This window comes from Carcharodon carcharias, chromosome 1, assembly GCF_017639515.1.
Source record: "Carcharodon carcharias isolate sCarCar2 chromosome 1, sCarCar2.pri, whole genome shotgun sequence".
Lineage (NCBI taxonomy): Eukaryota > Metazoa > Chordata > Chondrichthyes > Lamniformes > Lamnidae > Carcharodon > Carcharodon carcharias.
The window spans coordinates 71,363,384-71,375,625 of record NC_054467.1 but is presented as its reverse complement, the minus strand read 5'-3'; the positions used below and the strand labels follow the sequence as shown (position 1 = coordinate 71,375,625).

The window sequence follows — 12,242 nt, the reverse complement described above, 5'->3', positions numbered from 1 at the left end:
CCATTACCCTTATTGTTACCATAGTCTATTGTTTTGTCCTTTCTCTAACTCCAAATCTCCCCTCTCGTGAACCTTCCCTCCACCACTATTTAATCTAAACCCTCTCTATTTCCCTATTTAAATGATTCAGTAGAACTCTGGGCTCAGTGCAGTTCAGGCAAAGGCCAACCCAATGGTAAAGCTCCCTCTTTCCCCAATACTGGTGCCAATGCTCCATGAATCGAAACTCACTTCTCCCACACCAATCTTCAAGCCGCACACTGAACTCTCTGATCTTATTTCCCCTATGCCAATTTGCTCGTGGCTCAGAGTAGAGTTCTGCCTTTTCATTCAGTTCCTAGCTGCTCATGCTCCTGATGCAGAACTTCGTTCTTACTCCTAACTATGTCATTTGTACCCATGTGAAGTATGATAAGGATACCGCTCTCAGTCACAAAGATCTGAGAGTTTGTTGTCAGTGGTAAAGGGCAGCCAGTACTTTCAAAAGTCTAAATTAGCTTAATTTTGAAGAGATACAACTAGATAAATCTACAATAGAGCTGACTAAGAAAAAGCAAGTAGCCCTTTTTGGTTTTATATCCTAAGGTATGTGGTTCTATTGTATCAAATATACACTGTTCATCAGTGCATGTTATGTCAATAAACAAACTATTCATCCAAAGCCTGCACCTCGTCTCTGGAGAACGATCATACAGTCTAGTCTGCCTTCTTAAAGAGAAAATAATTCGTGTGGTAGCACTAGTTATATTTCAATAGCTGGTGAATGCTGTAAAATTTCTCATGTTCAGAAGGAAAATACAGTGAATGCTGGAATTCTGAAATGAAGACAAACAAAATGCTGGAGGTATTCAGCAGGTCTGGTAGCAGCTGTGGAAAGGGAAACAGACTCTGTTTCTCTCTCCACAGAGGCTGCAGATCTGCTGAGTATTTCCAGCATTTTCAGTTTTTATTCAGTTATCATCGTTTAGCAAGACTCTGGGCAGAAAAACAAGCACTCCAGGTCAGGATGACATAAGGGCCACTTACAAGAAGGGCCGGTGATTTTGAACCAGTGAATTTCAAGACTTGCGCAAGCTTGTTTGTGAATCAAAAATGCTTGCTTACATTGAGTTCTGCAACCAACATCTTACGAAAATCAAACAAGGCAGCCAAATAATTTAATTAATTAAAAGGTTTAAACCTTTTAATTGATTAAATTATTTGTAAGTCAAGCTATGGTAAAACAAACGAGACAGAAGCTGAACTGAAGTGGAATAGTCAGTGCATTCTAGAACTTGTGATTTTGAATGATTTACACACTAAACCCAATTTAATTTCAAAGAAAAAGCTGATCGTCCATAATCTAGGTCAAGGATGAAAGTGAATTATCAACAAGGTATTATTGCATAACCTAAGATATATGTTCCATTTTAATCATTTAATTGATTAGGATTTTAACATTTATATAAACGTACCTTCCTTCTCCCCTCCCAAAAACTCCCCCTGAAACAACTGAACTGATTAGAAATTTCTTCTAGATTAGCATATGGAAAATGTTGGACTCCCTATTATAAAAAAAACCATTTCTGGATTTAAATAAATCATGTAACCACTTTAGACAACTTAAAATTTTCTACTAATTCCTTAGGCTGACTATTTTAGCCAGGAGATTCGAAAGCATTTAAAACCTTACAAAAGTTATATAAAACCCAAGACTGAAAAGATGCCCATTGATGCCATTGAAAATGAACCAAGCTTGATTTTCTCATCACCACTAGGTAAGTACTTTTCCTCCCTCACAAAAACTTGATATAAAATGAATGCCCTTAACTGCACTGCCATTGTGGCAGCCCCAGCTTTAGTAGTATAGCAAAGTAAATGAGGCAACACTTGGTATCAAGAGACTCCAAGACACAACCTAAAAGGGGTAAGTTTCTAGTGCCAGTAACACTTCCTGCAGCAATATAAATGCCAAGGAAAGACCCCCCAAGATTTTTCCCTGATTGTTGCAGTCTCACTTTTTACAGGCAATGGTTCAGTTGGTGACACTCTTGCCTTTGAATCAGAAGGTTGTGGGTTCAACTCCCACTCTAGAGCCCTGAGCGCATAAATCTAGATTGACACTCCAGCGCAGTACTGATGGAGTTTGCAGTGTCAGAGGTACCACCTTTTGGATGAGATGTTAAACCGAGGCCCCTTTTGGTCCCTCGGGTGGAAATAAAAAGATCTCAGGCCACTATTTCGAAGAAGAAAAAGGGAGAAATCCCTGTTATCCTGCCGAATATTTATCCCTCAATGTCACCACTGATCATTATGACATTGCTGTTTCGAAGAGCTTGCTGTGCACAAATTGGCTGCCGCATTTCCTACATTACAACAGTGACTACACTTCAAAGTACTTCATTGGTTATAAAGCACTTTGGGACAACTTGAAGTGGTGAAACATAGAAAATAAAAAAATAGGAGGAGAGTAGGTCATTTGGCCCTTCAGCACGATATAAATTCAAGCTCATTCTTTTTTTCAGAATCACTTTTTAAAGGGATGCCATAACAAAACCTAACATTTTTTTTATTTTAAATTTGGAATTAAGCCAAGCAATCTATGGATAAAAATAAACCACAATTGCAACATTCATCATTTATAGCACACCCCCTGCAGAATTCATCTAAATTCACTGATTTTATATTTTGTTTCTTATTCAAGCTGAATTTCACTTCACCCAAAGGCATGGTAAACAGCATAAACTCGCCTTCTCCTGACATATAGCATTGGAGGCATCGCGACTATTAATAAAAGCACTTACTGTAAACCAAAATCCAGCAGCAGAGGTTGAAAATACAAGATGCTAGCACTTGGCCCAGTTGTTGAGCTGAAAGAGAAGACAGTGAAAATAAGTAAAGGTGTAGACAATATACAGTCTAAATGCTTTACCTTACAAGTTCAGCCTAACAATGCCTTAGATGCTTCATTTTTAAAACAGCATTTAGTCAATGTAATTGAAGGGCAATGCTTTGGCAAAACGGTCAACTGTCCTTGCACAATGCAAGAGCATCACAGTACTCCACTAATACAAGTGCCCTTGCAATACATTAAATAAGCAATAAATTAAATATGCAATAAATTTCAATATAACATATCATACTACTAAGATTGGAAAAATTAAATTTTGCCTTCACAGTTCCCCTTAGAGAAAACTGGCAAAAGGAAATAAGAAAATTAATTAAGAAAACTGCTTTATGATTCAACTTTCAGAATCGGTGACTGTGACAGCTCAACAGGCTAAACAATGAGGCAGTCACCTCTGTAAAATTGTGCCTGATTTTAAAATTCATGCCAATCATAAGATGCATCAGTAAATTCTGTGCAAGTATAGTTGCTCCCAATTGCACTTTATTATGAGCAATCAATTCTACAGGATATAGCAGTAAATGATAATTCCACAGTACTAAATGTGCATTGTTGCTGTGTTTCAGAATGGTCCCAATGCTTTACAAGATTTACTTACACCTAATCTCTGCCAGTGATCAGTGTTCAGCTAAACTTTTCAGTGTACAGAAGGAGGGCACTGATCTATGGGAAATATTCTGCAAATGACTAACCTGGCTAGTTTTCATACTGCTGTAGATGGATGCACAGCATTTGATTTAAGGTATGAAAATACGAGCTTAGCAACATTTGCTTCATAATCAATTCTGCAAGCCTTAACTCACCCATGCATCTGAGTTGCAAAATATAACCACCGCACACTTAGATGTTTAACAAAGTATGTTCAAGTACTACTCGCACCATTTATACACAAGAATTATTAGTTTTACTTAAGAATTTGGGTGAAGTAAATACTTCTCAGGTAGTAAAGCATAGATAATTTGATGAAGCAATACAGGAAATGTAATTTTGGAAAAAGACATATGCTAATATTACATAACATACATCAACATGCTGGGTTTTTTTGAAATTTCCCACAGCTAAAAAGGCCTGTGGTTAACCTGCTCAAAACCTAAGTATTACAGTTAACAACGTCGACAAAGAAATTTCAGTTATAAAAGTTTTTAACAAGTGCTTTTCTTTTTAAGGTTTGTCAGCAGATGTCCCTCCAAAACAACATGCCAAATATGTTGAAGTTTGAATAGCCAAGATGTCAGATTTAATATCAGCATTTTAAATACTGCACATCTGTGGAGTTACTCACTATGTGGTCTAACACTTCAGTTTACGGCACAATTTGTATTGTTAATAGTTTTCCACCTGTGACAAAAATGTTAACATTGCTCTGCAACTTGTCACCAAGGCTCAACAAAGGTAGCATGTCCAAGCCATGAAGTACTTTCAGCATTAATTTAGCAATCCTAAATTTAGTAGTTTCAAAACACCAGCACTTTGCATTATTCTTAGTAACAGCTGTACTGAATGTGTAGAATACTTTCACTGCAAAAATACCCCACTGTAAGTGATATTTTTAATACTAACTATAGTTAAATACATAATTTGATAAAAATGTTATTAAAATGATTTAACATTAGTTAGCGACACCTTTTATTGCTATTTAGTACAACAAGGTACTATTCTCATATAAAATATTCTGAAAATAGGAATAATTAAAGAAAGACCCTTCTGGTTTCTGACAGGTATCCCTCATGCCTACTAAGAACAACTGGTTAAAATGGAAAACTGCAGGAAGGGGGTCACCTGCAGCTAAGTCTCCTAGGTCCACCTGCTTAGTTTTCTCTAGGCAGGCAGGGCTGTAATCATTCCTCATATAGCATTGATGCAAAGAGGTAGCTATCAAAAAAGTGCAATGCAATGACTGAAGGTCATCATAAAGTATTCTGCAGTCAGCTACTGGGGCATTTCAGCAAGATAAAAAAAGACAGCTGAGTTAAGTTAGAAAGAAAAACAGGCAGATAAGTCATTGAGTCCACAGTAGTATTTCCAGCAGTGAAACAGGTCATTAGATCTAAGAGGTCCATGCCATTGTTTGCATTCCAATGAGCTTTCTTCTATCCCTCTTTACTTAACCTCCATCAACATATCCTCCTGTTCCATTCTCCCTCATGTGTTTACCTGCTTTTCCTTAAATACATCTTGCTAAGTCACCTCATCTACTCCTTGTAGTAATACACTCCACATTCTAGCCACTCTTAGTAAAGAAGTTTCTCTTGAATTCCCTCTTGGATTGACTAGGGGCCATATTATATTTATGTTACAATTCTGCTCTCTCTGCAAGTAGAAAGATCTACTCTATGTTTACCCTGTCAAATTCTTTAATGGTCTTAAAATTTTCATCTTCTAGAAATACACCACTGTGCTTGGTTTGCTTTCTTATGACCCTATTCATCATTACTTTTAGTCATTTGTGTATCAGTACTCCCAGCTCCCTCTTTTCCTCTAGCCTATTTAGACATTTATTTTCCAAGGAGTATATGAGCTCCTTGTTCTTGAGACAAAATGCACCACCTCATTTATACTGAAGTGTGTTTACCAATTACAAACCCATTTTGCATATTTTTCCTATTAACTGTAGCCCCAAATTTGGCATAGGCTGAAAATTTTGAAATTGTACTTCTATTCCAGCCTCCAAGTTCATACAAATGGGGAACAGCAGTGATCTCTTCCCCAACTTTTTTTAATATGCACTGATGCAGTCTTTCTGGACCAAGGGTTTTATCCTGTGGCAGTATGATTAACATGTTATCTTCCTTCTTTTTATCTCAAATGTCTTTATATCTTTTTTGATTTCTGCTTAAATCAATGTAGGACTTGCAAATAGGAGGAAATTAATAATGAACAAATTCCCGCATGCAAGGGGAGAGGGTGCGATACAGCTGAATACTCTTGTTTGAGTACAGAAAATAAAATGAAGGGACATAAATTTTAGATTACCAAAGGGAGGAATGAATAATGGATGGTTATTAATACATGGAATGCTAAGACAATGATGGAAGCAGATACCATGGTAGCTTTTAATAGGGAAGTGAATAAATATTTGGAAGAGAACCTCTAAAGGAAATAGGGAAAAGGGCAGGGAATGAATCTTTTTCCAGAGTATTGGTGCAGACATGATGTGCTGAATGGCCTTCTTCTCTGCTGTAATATACCATGCTTCAAAATTTTATGACCAGTAAGAAACCATCCACCTCCCAGCAATCTACTGCCCCAAATGCATCTTCAGGTCATAACTGAATTACCCTTTCACTGTCATACTATTCACTGCTATAAAGGGCACCAAACAAAATTAAAATTTCAACATAAAAAAGTAATTATTTTACTCTCAGGAGTTCCTCTGACTTGCACAACTACCATGTACATACTCAGTCCATCAGTTATTTGAAACTCTGCCTGCCATCTATCAGCCTCTTCATAACCACCAGATAATTTATCTGCTCAAAGGGCTCCACTAAATCAAATTGCAAGATCAACAATATAGTTTTCACTAACCATCAAAATCTGACAGAACACTGCAACTGTGAAACTCCTAGATTTATTGTTACAATAACCAACAGAGCAAGACTGTCTAGTGTGGATCGAATCCAGACAGGCCCACTTGTGAACTAAGCTGTAGGACTTCAATGTCACCGGCCTTAAAAGCAATAATGGCACACATAATTTACATTAACTGAATACGGGTCGTGCGTACATTAAGCAAGTTCTCCAGTTTTAGAAAGGATATAATACCTCACTCACCTGATTTTAATTAGTGTGTTTTAGTAGCAACATGAACTTTAGAAACTTTGCTGAATTAGATCTTCAGCAAACATACCTCAGATTCTCTTCCCAGTACCCTATACATCACCTTGTACTCATGCACATAAGAATATAAGCATGTCCCAAGTGCACATAAAGTGCAAAATGAAAATTAGAAAAGTAACCAAATAAGCAAGTAATGAAACATTGCTTATCCAATACAAACCAGTATAAACACCTCCTTGCACTTTTCTTTCTTGAAAAAAAGTAACATACAAGTAATTTTTATGAGTTCTACAACTAGTCTACAACCTTGCTGTTTATTTGTACAGGGAAATGCAAAAGGCAATTTTGTTGGATGCATGTCAAAACATTTGATGAAAAGAAACTGCATGGAAAGCAGATAACTTTGAGATTGAATCAGTACACTTTGCTACAGAAAATATCTGCAGTTTCACATTTCACCCATGTTGCTTGCTACACATTTTATTTCCAATTAAATCAGCTCACCAAAATGTTCCAATGACAGCTAAAAACCTCAAAACATTTTGGGGAAAACCATGCACCATCTTAGAAAAGCCACAACACTGAAAAATAATGTAAGGCCATAAATATTAAAGATTCTGACATATATTCTGGTAGCATATTTCTTACAATAACAAGTGACTACACTTCAAAATTAATTTGGTGGCTCTAAAAGCACTTTAGGACTCTTGAGCTTCTGGAAAGGTGCAATAAAAAGCAGATTCTCTCTATTTCACTGTGCCAAGGACATGAAACATTGGTTGTGTAATCATGGAAGGTCCAGAGTTAAAATCTGCACAGACACCTCCTCCAGGGAGGGGGATAAAGGAGATTGCTTGCCCTTCCCACAGCACTTCTGTGCACCCACTAATAGCTGAATGGCAGAATTATACTGAAAAGGAACAGTTCAGTTTCCTGCACTAGTGACTGGGCATGAATGGGGCAAAAGAAGAGAAGCTAGAGACATATTACTAAATAAGTTATCAAATGATTTTTGAATAGAATTTAAACCTAAACACTAAAAATTAAAATAGTTTGCTAGATCATAAGCCAGACTTGGAATGTCAAATAAAACGTGTATTAAACTTCAATGAGTACTCATGTTTGTAAATAACTAACCACTTGTTTAAGCTTGGGCCGTCAAGGACTGCTACAGCTCAATGAAATGCACAATATGATGTACATGGGAATTTGGTCAACATGTCCTAATGATAGCATAAATTAACTATAGAATCACACAAACAGTTCTAATTGTACACAATGTGGTTATTTAAAAGTCGATTTTGTTTATGAGGGCTGAAAAGTCAGCGGTTAGGCTGGTTACCGCTGCAATTTGGTTGCTCCAGGATAGGATTCTGCAATTGTTGACCAAGGATTATCACATTTGTACACAAAAGTTTCCTACATTTCCATGTTAGGTGCATCCAGAAATCAGAATACAATGCAAGACAACAATGATTCATGGAATTAGTAAGGAGATAACTGCCTGAATTGAAATCTGGTGTAACAGAAAGCAGGTGATGATAAATAAAAGGTGTGTTTAGGAGGCAATCAAGTTCTATAGGAAATAATTTATCAGTCAACAGCATCTAATTATATAAAGTTTTAATGTAATAAAACATCCCAAGATGCTTCACAGGAACATTATAAAACAAAATGTCAAAGACTGACATCGCAGAGAAACAGGCAACTGATTGGTTGGTCAGTATTTTGCTAATTTATCTTCAAAACACATGTAATTTTAAAATAATTGTAAGGGTTCATTAGCATTAGTAAACTTTAATGAGAATAAAGTTTATTGGAAGTGGTAGTATATACTAATTATAAATTAATACATTTTTAACACTAATAAAGATGGCAGGGCCCAGTGCGATCCAGAGCAAACACGTCTGCAGCTTGAGGATCTTCAGCTCAGAATCACTGAGCTGGAGGCCGAGCTGCAGACACTGCAGTGCATCAGGAAGGGGAAAGTTACCTGGGCACTTTGTTCCAGGAGGCAGTCGTGCCCCTTAGGATAGGGTCTTCTGATTTAGTCAGTGGTCAGGGATAAGAGGGTGTCACTGCGAGTGAGGCGGCTACAGGGATCCAGAAGATAGAAGTGGAGGAGCCTCAGCCTTTGCAATTGTCCAATAAGTTCGGACGTCTTGCAGCCTGTAAGGATGAAAGTGAGAGCTGCAGAGCAAACTGACCATGGCACCATGGTACAGGAAGCCATTCAAATGGGCGGGGTTAATAGGAATGTAATGGTAGTTGGAAACAGTTTAGGCAGAGGGATAGACACAGTTCTCTGCAGCCGAGAGAGCGAGTCCAGGGGGCTGTGTTGCCTACCCGATGCCAGGTTGGGACATATGCTCGGAGCTAGAGAGGAACATGTAGCGGGAGGGGGAGGATCCAGTTGTCGTGGTCCACGATGGTATCAGTGACATAGATAGAGCTAGGAGAGAGGTTATGCTTAGGTATTATGAGCAGCTAGGGGCCAAATTAAAATGCATAACCTCAAAGGCAATAACCTCTGGATTATTACCTGATCCACGAGCAAATTGGGGTGGGGTAAATAAGATTAGAGAGATGAATGCCTGGTTGAAAAGCTGCTGTAGGAAAAATGGGTTTCGATTCATGGGGCACTGGCACCAGTACTAGGGAAATTTGAGACCGTCTTTATCTGAACAGTGCTGGGACCAGTTTTCTGGCGAGTCGCATAACTAGGGTGGTAGAGAGGGCTTTAAACTAAATGGTGAGGGAAAAGGATCATGCAAGAGAAATGCAAATCAAAGGAAAACAATGAGGTAACAGAACAGGGTAGCAATTTGGGAAATGCTAACCAGAGTGTTGCAGGAAGGGACAGTGAGTACAAACTTAAGAGTGCACCAGCAGATAAGGCTTGAGAGGACAAATATGGTAAAAAGACAAAGTTAAAGGGTCTGTAACTGAATACTCACAGCATTCATAATAAAATGGGTGAATTGTCAGCATAGATAGAAATAAATGTTTATGACCTGATAGCCATTTCAGAGACATGGTTGCAAAGTGACTAAGGCTGTAACCTAAATACTGAAGGGTTTTTGACATTTTGAAACAAAAACGGGAAGCTTGGAAAAGATGGTGGGGTAGCTTTGTTAACTAAGAATGTAATTAGTACAGTAGTGAGAGATGACTTTGGCTCAAAAGACCAAGATGCAGAATCAGCTTGGGTAGAGAAAATAAACAGCAATGGTTAGAGATCACTTGTCAGAGTATTCTATATGCCCCCTAGCAGTAGTTACAAGGTAGGACATGGTATACAGGAAGAAATAAACGGAGCATGTAAAAATGGTACAGCAATAATCATGGGTGACTTTGATCTATACGTAGATTAGGTGAATCAGATTTACAAAGGTAGCCTGGAACATGAGTTCATAGAGTGTATTCAAGGCAATTTCTTAGTGCAGTACATTCTAGAGCTAACCAGGCAGCAGGCTATTCTGATAATGAGTAATAAGACAGGATTAATCAATAACTTCATAGTAAAGGAGCCTCTAGGCAACAGCAATCATACATGATAGAATTTTGTATTTAGTTTGAACAGAAGTGTGAGTTTAAGACTGGTGAATTGGAATTCACTCTATGAACTCATGTTCCAGGCTACCTTTGTCAATCTGATTAGCTGAATAAAGGTAATTATAAGGGTATGGAAAGCAGATCTAGCAAAAGTGAATTGGGAAACTAGGTTGAAAAGCAGGACAGTAGAGATACAGTGGAAGACTTTTAAGGAGATATTTAAAAACTCTTGGCAAAGATTTATCCCAGTGAGAAAGAAAGACTCTTTGAGAAGGATGCATCATCCATGGCTGAATAAGGAAGTTAAGAAGAGTATCAAACTAAAAGAAACACTGTACAAATCTCCAAAGATTAATGGTAGGTCAAAAAATTGGTCAAATTTTAAGAACCAGCAAAGAATGACTAAAATACTAACAAGGAGGGAGAAAGAACAGTATGAAAGATAGCTAACTAGGAATATAAAACCAGATAGTAAGAGTTTCTACAACTACTTAAATAAGAAAATAGTAACTAAAATTAGGGCTGATGCTCTAAAGAGTGTTAAGGGAACTGAGAATTGAAAACAAGAAATTGGCAAGGGCATCGAACAGGCGTTTTGTGCCTGTCTTCACTGTAGAAGACTTGGAAAACTTTCAAAGGTACTTGAAAATCAAGAGATGAATGGAAGGGAGGAACTGAAAACACCATCATTGGGGAAAAGGTGCTGGGAAACCTATTAGATCCAAAGACTACAATTCAGGACTACTCACATGCCAAACAGTACAAGCAGCATGCAATAGACAGAGCTAAGCAATCCCACAATCAACGCATCAGATCTAAGCTCTGCAATCTTGCCACATCCAGTCGTGAATGGTAGTGGACAATTAAACAACTCATTGGAGAAGACTCCACAAATATCTCCATCCTCAGTGATAGGGAAGCCCAGCACACCAGTGCAAAAGGCTGAAGCACTTGCAACTGTCAGCCAGAAGTGCTGAGCCTGGATGATCCATCTTGGCCTCTTCCAGAGGACTCCAGCATGACAGACGCCAGTCTTCAGCCAATTTGATTCATTCCACATGATAACAAGAAACAGCTGAAACACTGGGTGCCGCAAAGGATATGGGCCCTGATAATATTCCACCAATAGTCCTGAAAGCTTGTGCTCCAGAACTAGCCACATCCCTGGCCAAGTTGTTCCAGTAGAGCTACAACACTGACATCTACCCGGCAATATGGAAAATTGCTGAGACATGTCCTGTACATAAAAAGGACAAATCCAACCCAGCCAATTACCACCCCATCAGTGTACTCTCCATCATCAGTAAAGCGAAGGAAGGGGGCATTGACAGTGCTAACAAGTGGCACTTGCTTAGCAATAACCTGCTCACTGACAGTCAGTTCAGGTTCCGCCAGGATCACTCAGCTCCTGACCGCATTACAGCCTTAATTCAAACATGGACAAAAGAGCTGAACTCCAGAGGTGAGGTGAGAGTGACTGCCCTTGACATCAAGGCAGCATTTGACCAAGTATGCCATCAAGGAGTCCTAATAAAACTGGAGTCAATAGGAATCGGGGGAAAACTCCTTGCTTGCTGAAGTCATACATAACACAAAGGAAGGTGGATGTGGTTGTGGGAGATCAATCATTTCAGTTCCAGGACATCACTGCAAAAGTTCCTGAGGGTAGTGGCCTAGCCTGAACTAACTTCAGCTACTTCATCAATGACCTTCCTTCCATCATAAGGTTAGAAATGGGAATGTTCGCTGATGATTGCACAATGTTCAGCACCGTTCATGACTCCTCAGATATGGAAGCAGTCCATGCCCAAATGCAGCAAGGCCTGGACAATATCCAGGCTTGAGCTGACAAGTGGCAAGTAACATTCGCGCCACACAAGTGCCAGGTAATGACCATCTCCAACAAGAGAGAATCTAACCATCAGCCCATGATGTTCACTGGCCTTACCGTCACTATCCTGGGGGTTACCATTGACCAGAAACTGAACTGGACTAGCCATATAAATACTGTGGCTACAAG

General features: G+C 38.6%; 1 protein-coding gene across 2 annotated transcripts in view; it reads right to left on the bottom strand.

Moving 5' to 3' along the window:
• The window catches only part of tmem131l (transmembrane 131 like), a 177,923-nt gene that overhangs the window by 100,796 nt on the left and 64,885 nt on the right, over positions 1-12,242 (bottom strand). For both annotated transcript variants that reach the window (XM_041193310.1, XM_041193320.1), the window contains exon 4: positions 2,784-2,849. In XM_041193310.1, the coding sequence (XP_041049244.1) occupies positions 2,784-2,849 (66 nt within the window). The remainder of the gene's footprint in view (positions 1-2,783; positions 2,850-12,242) is intronic.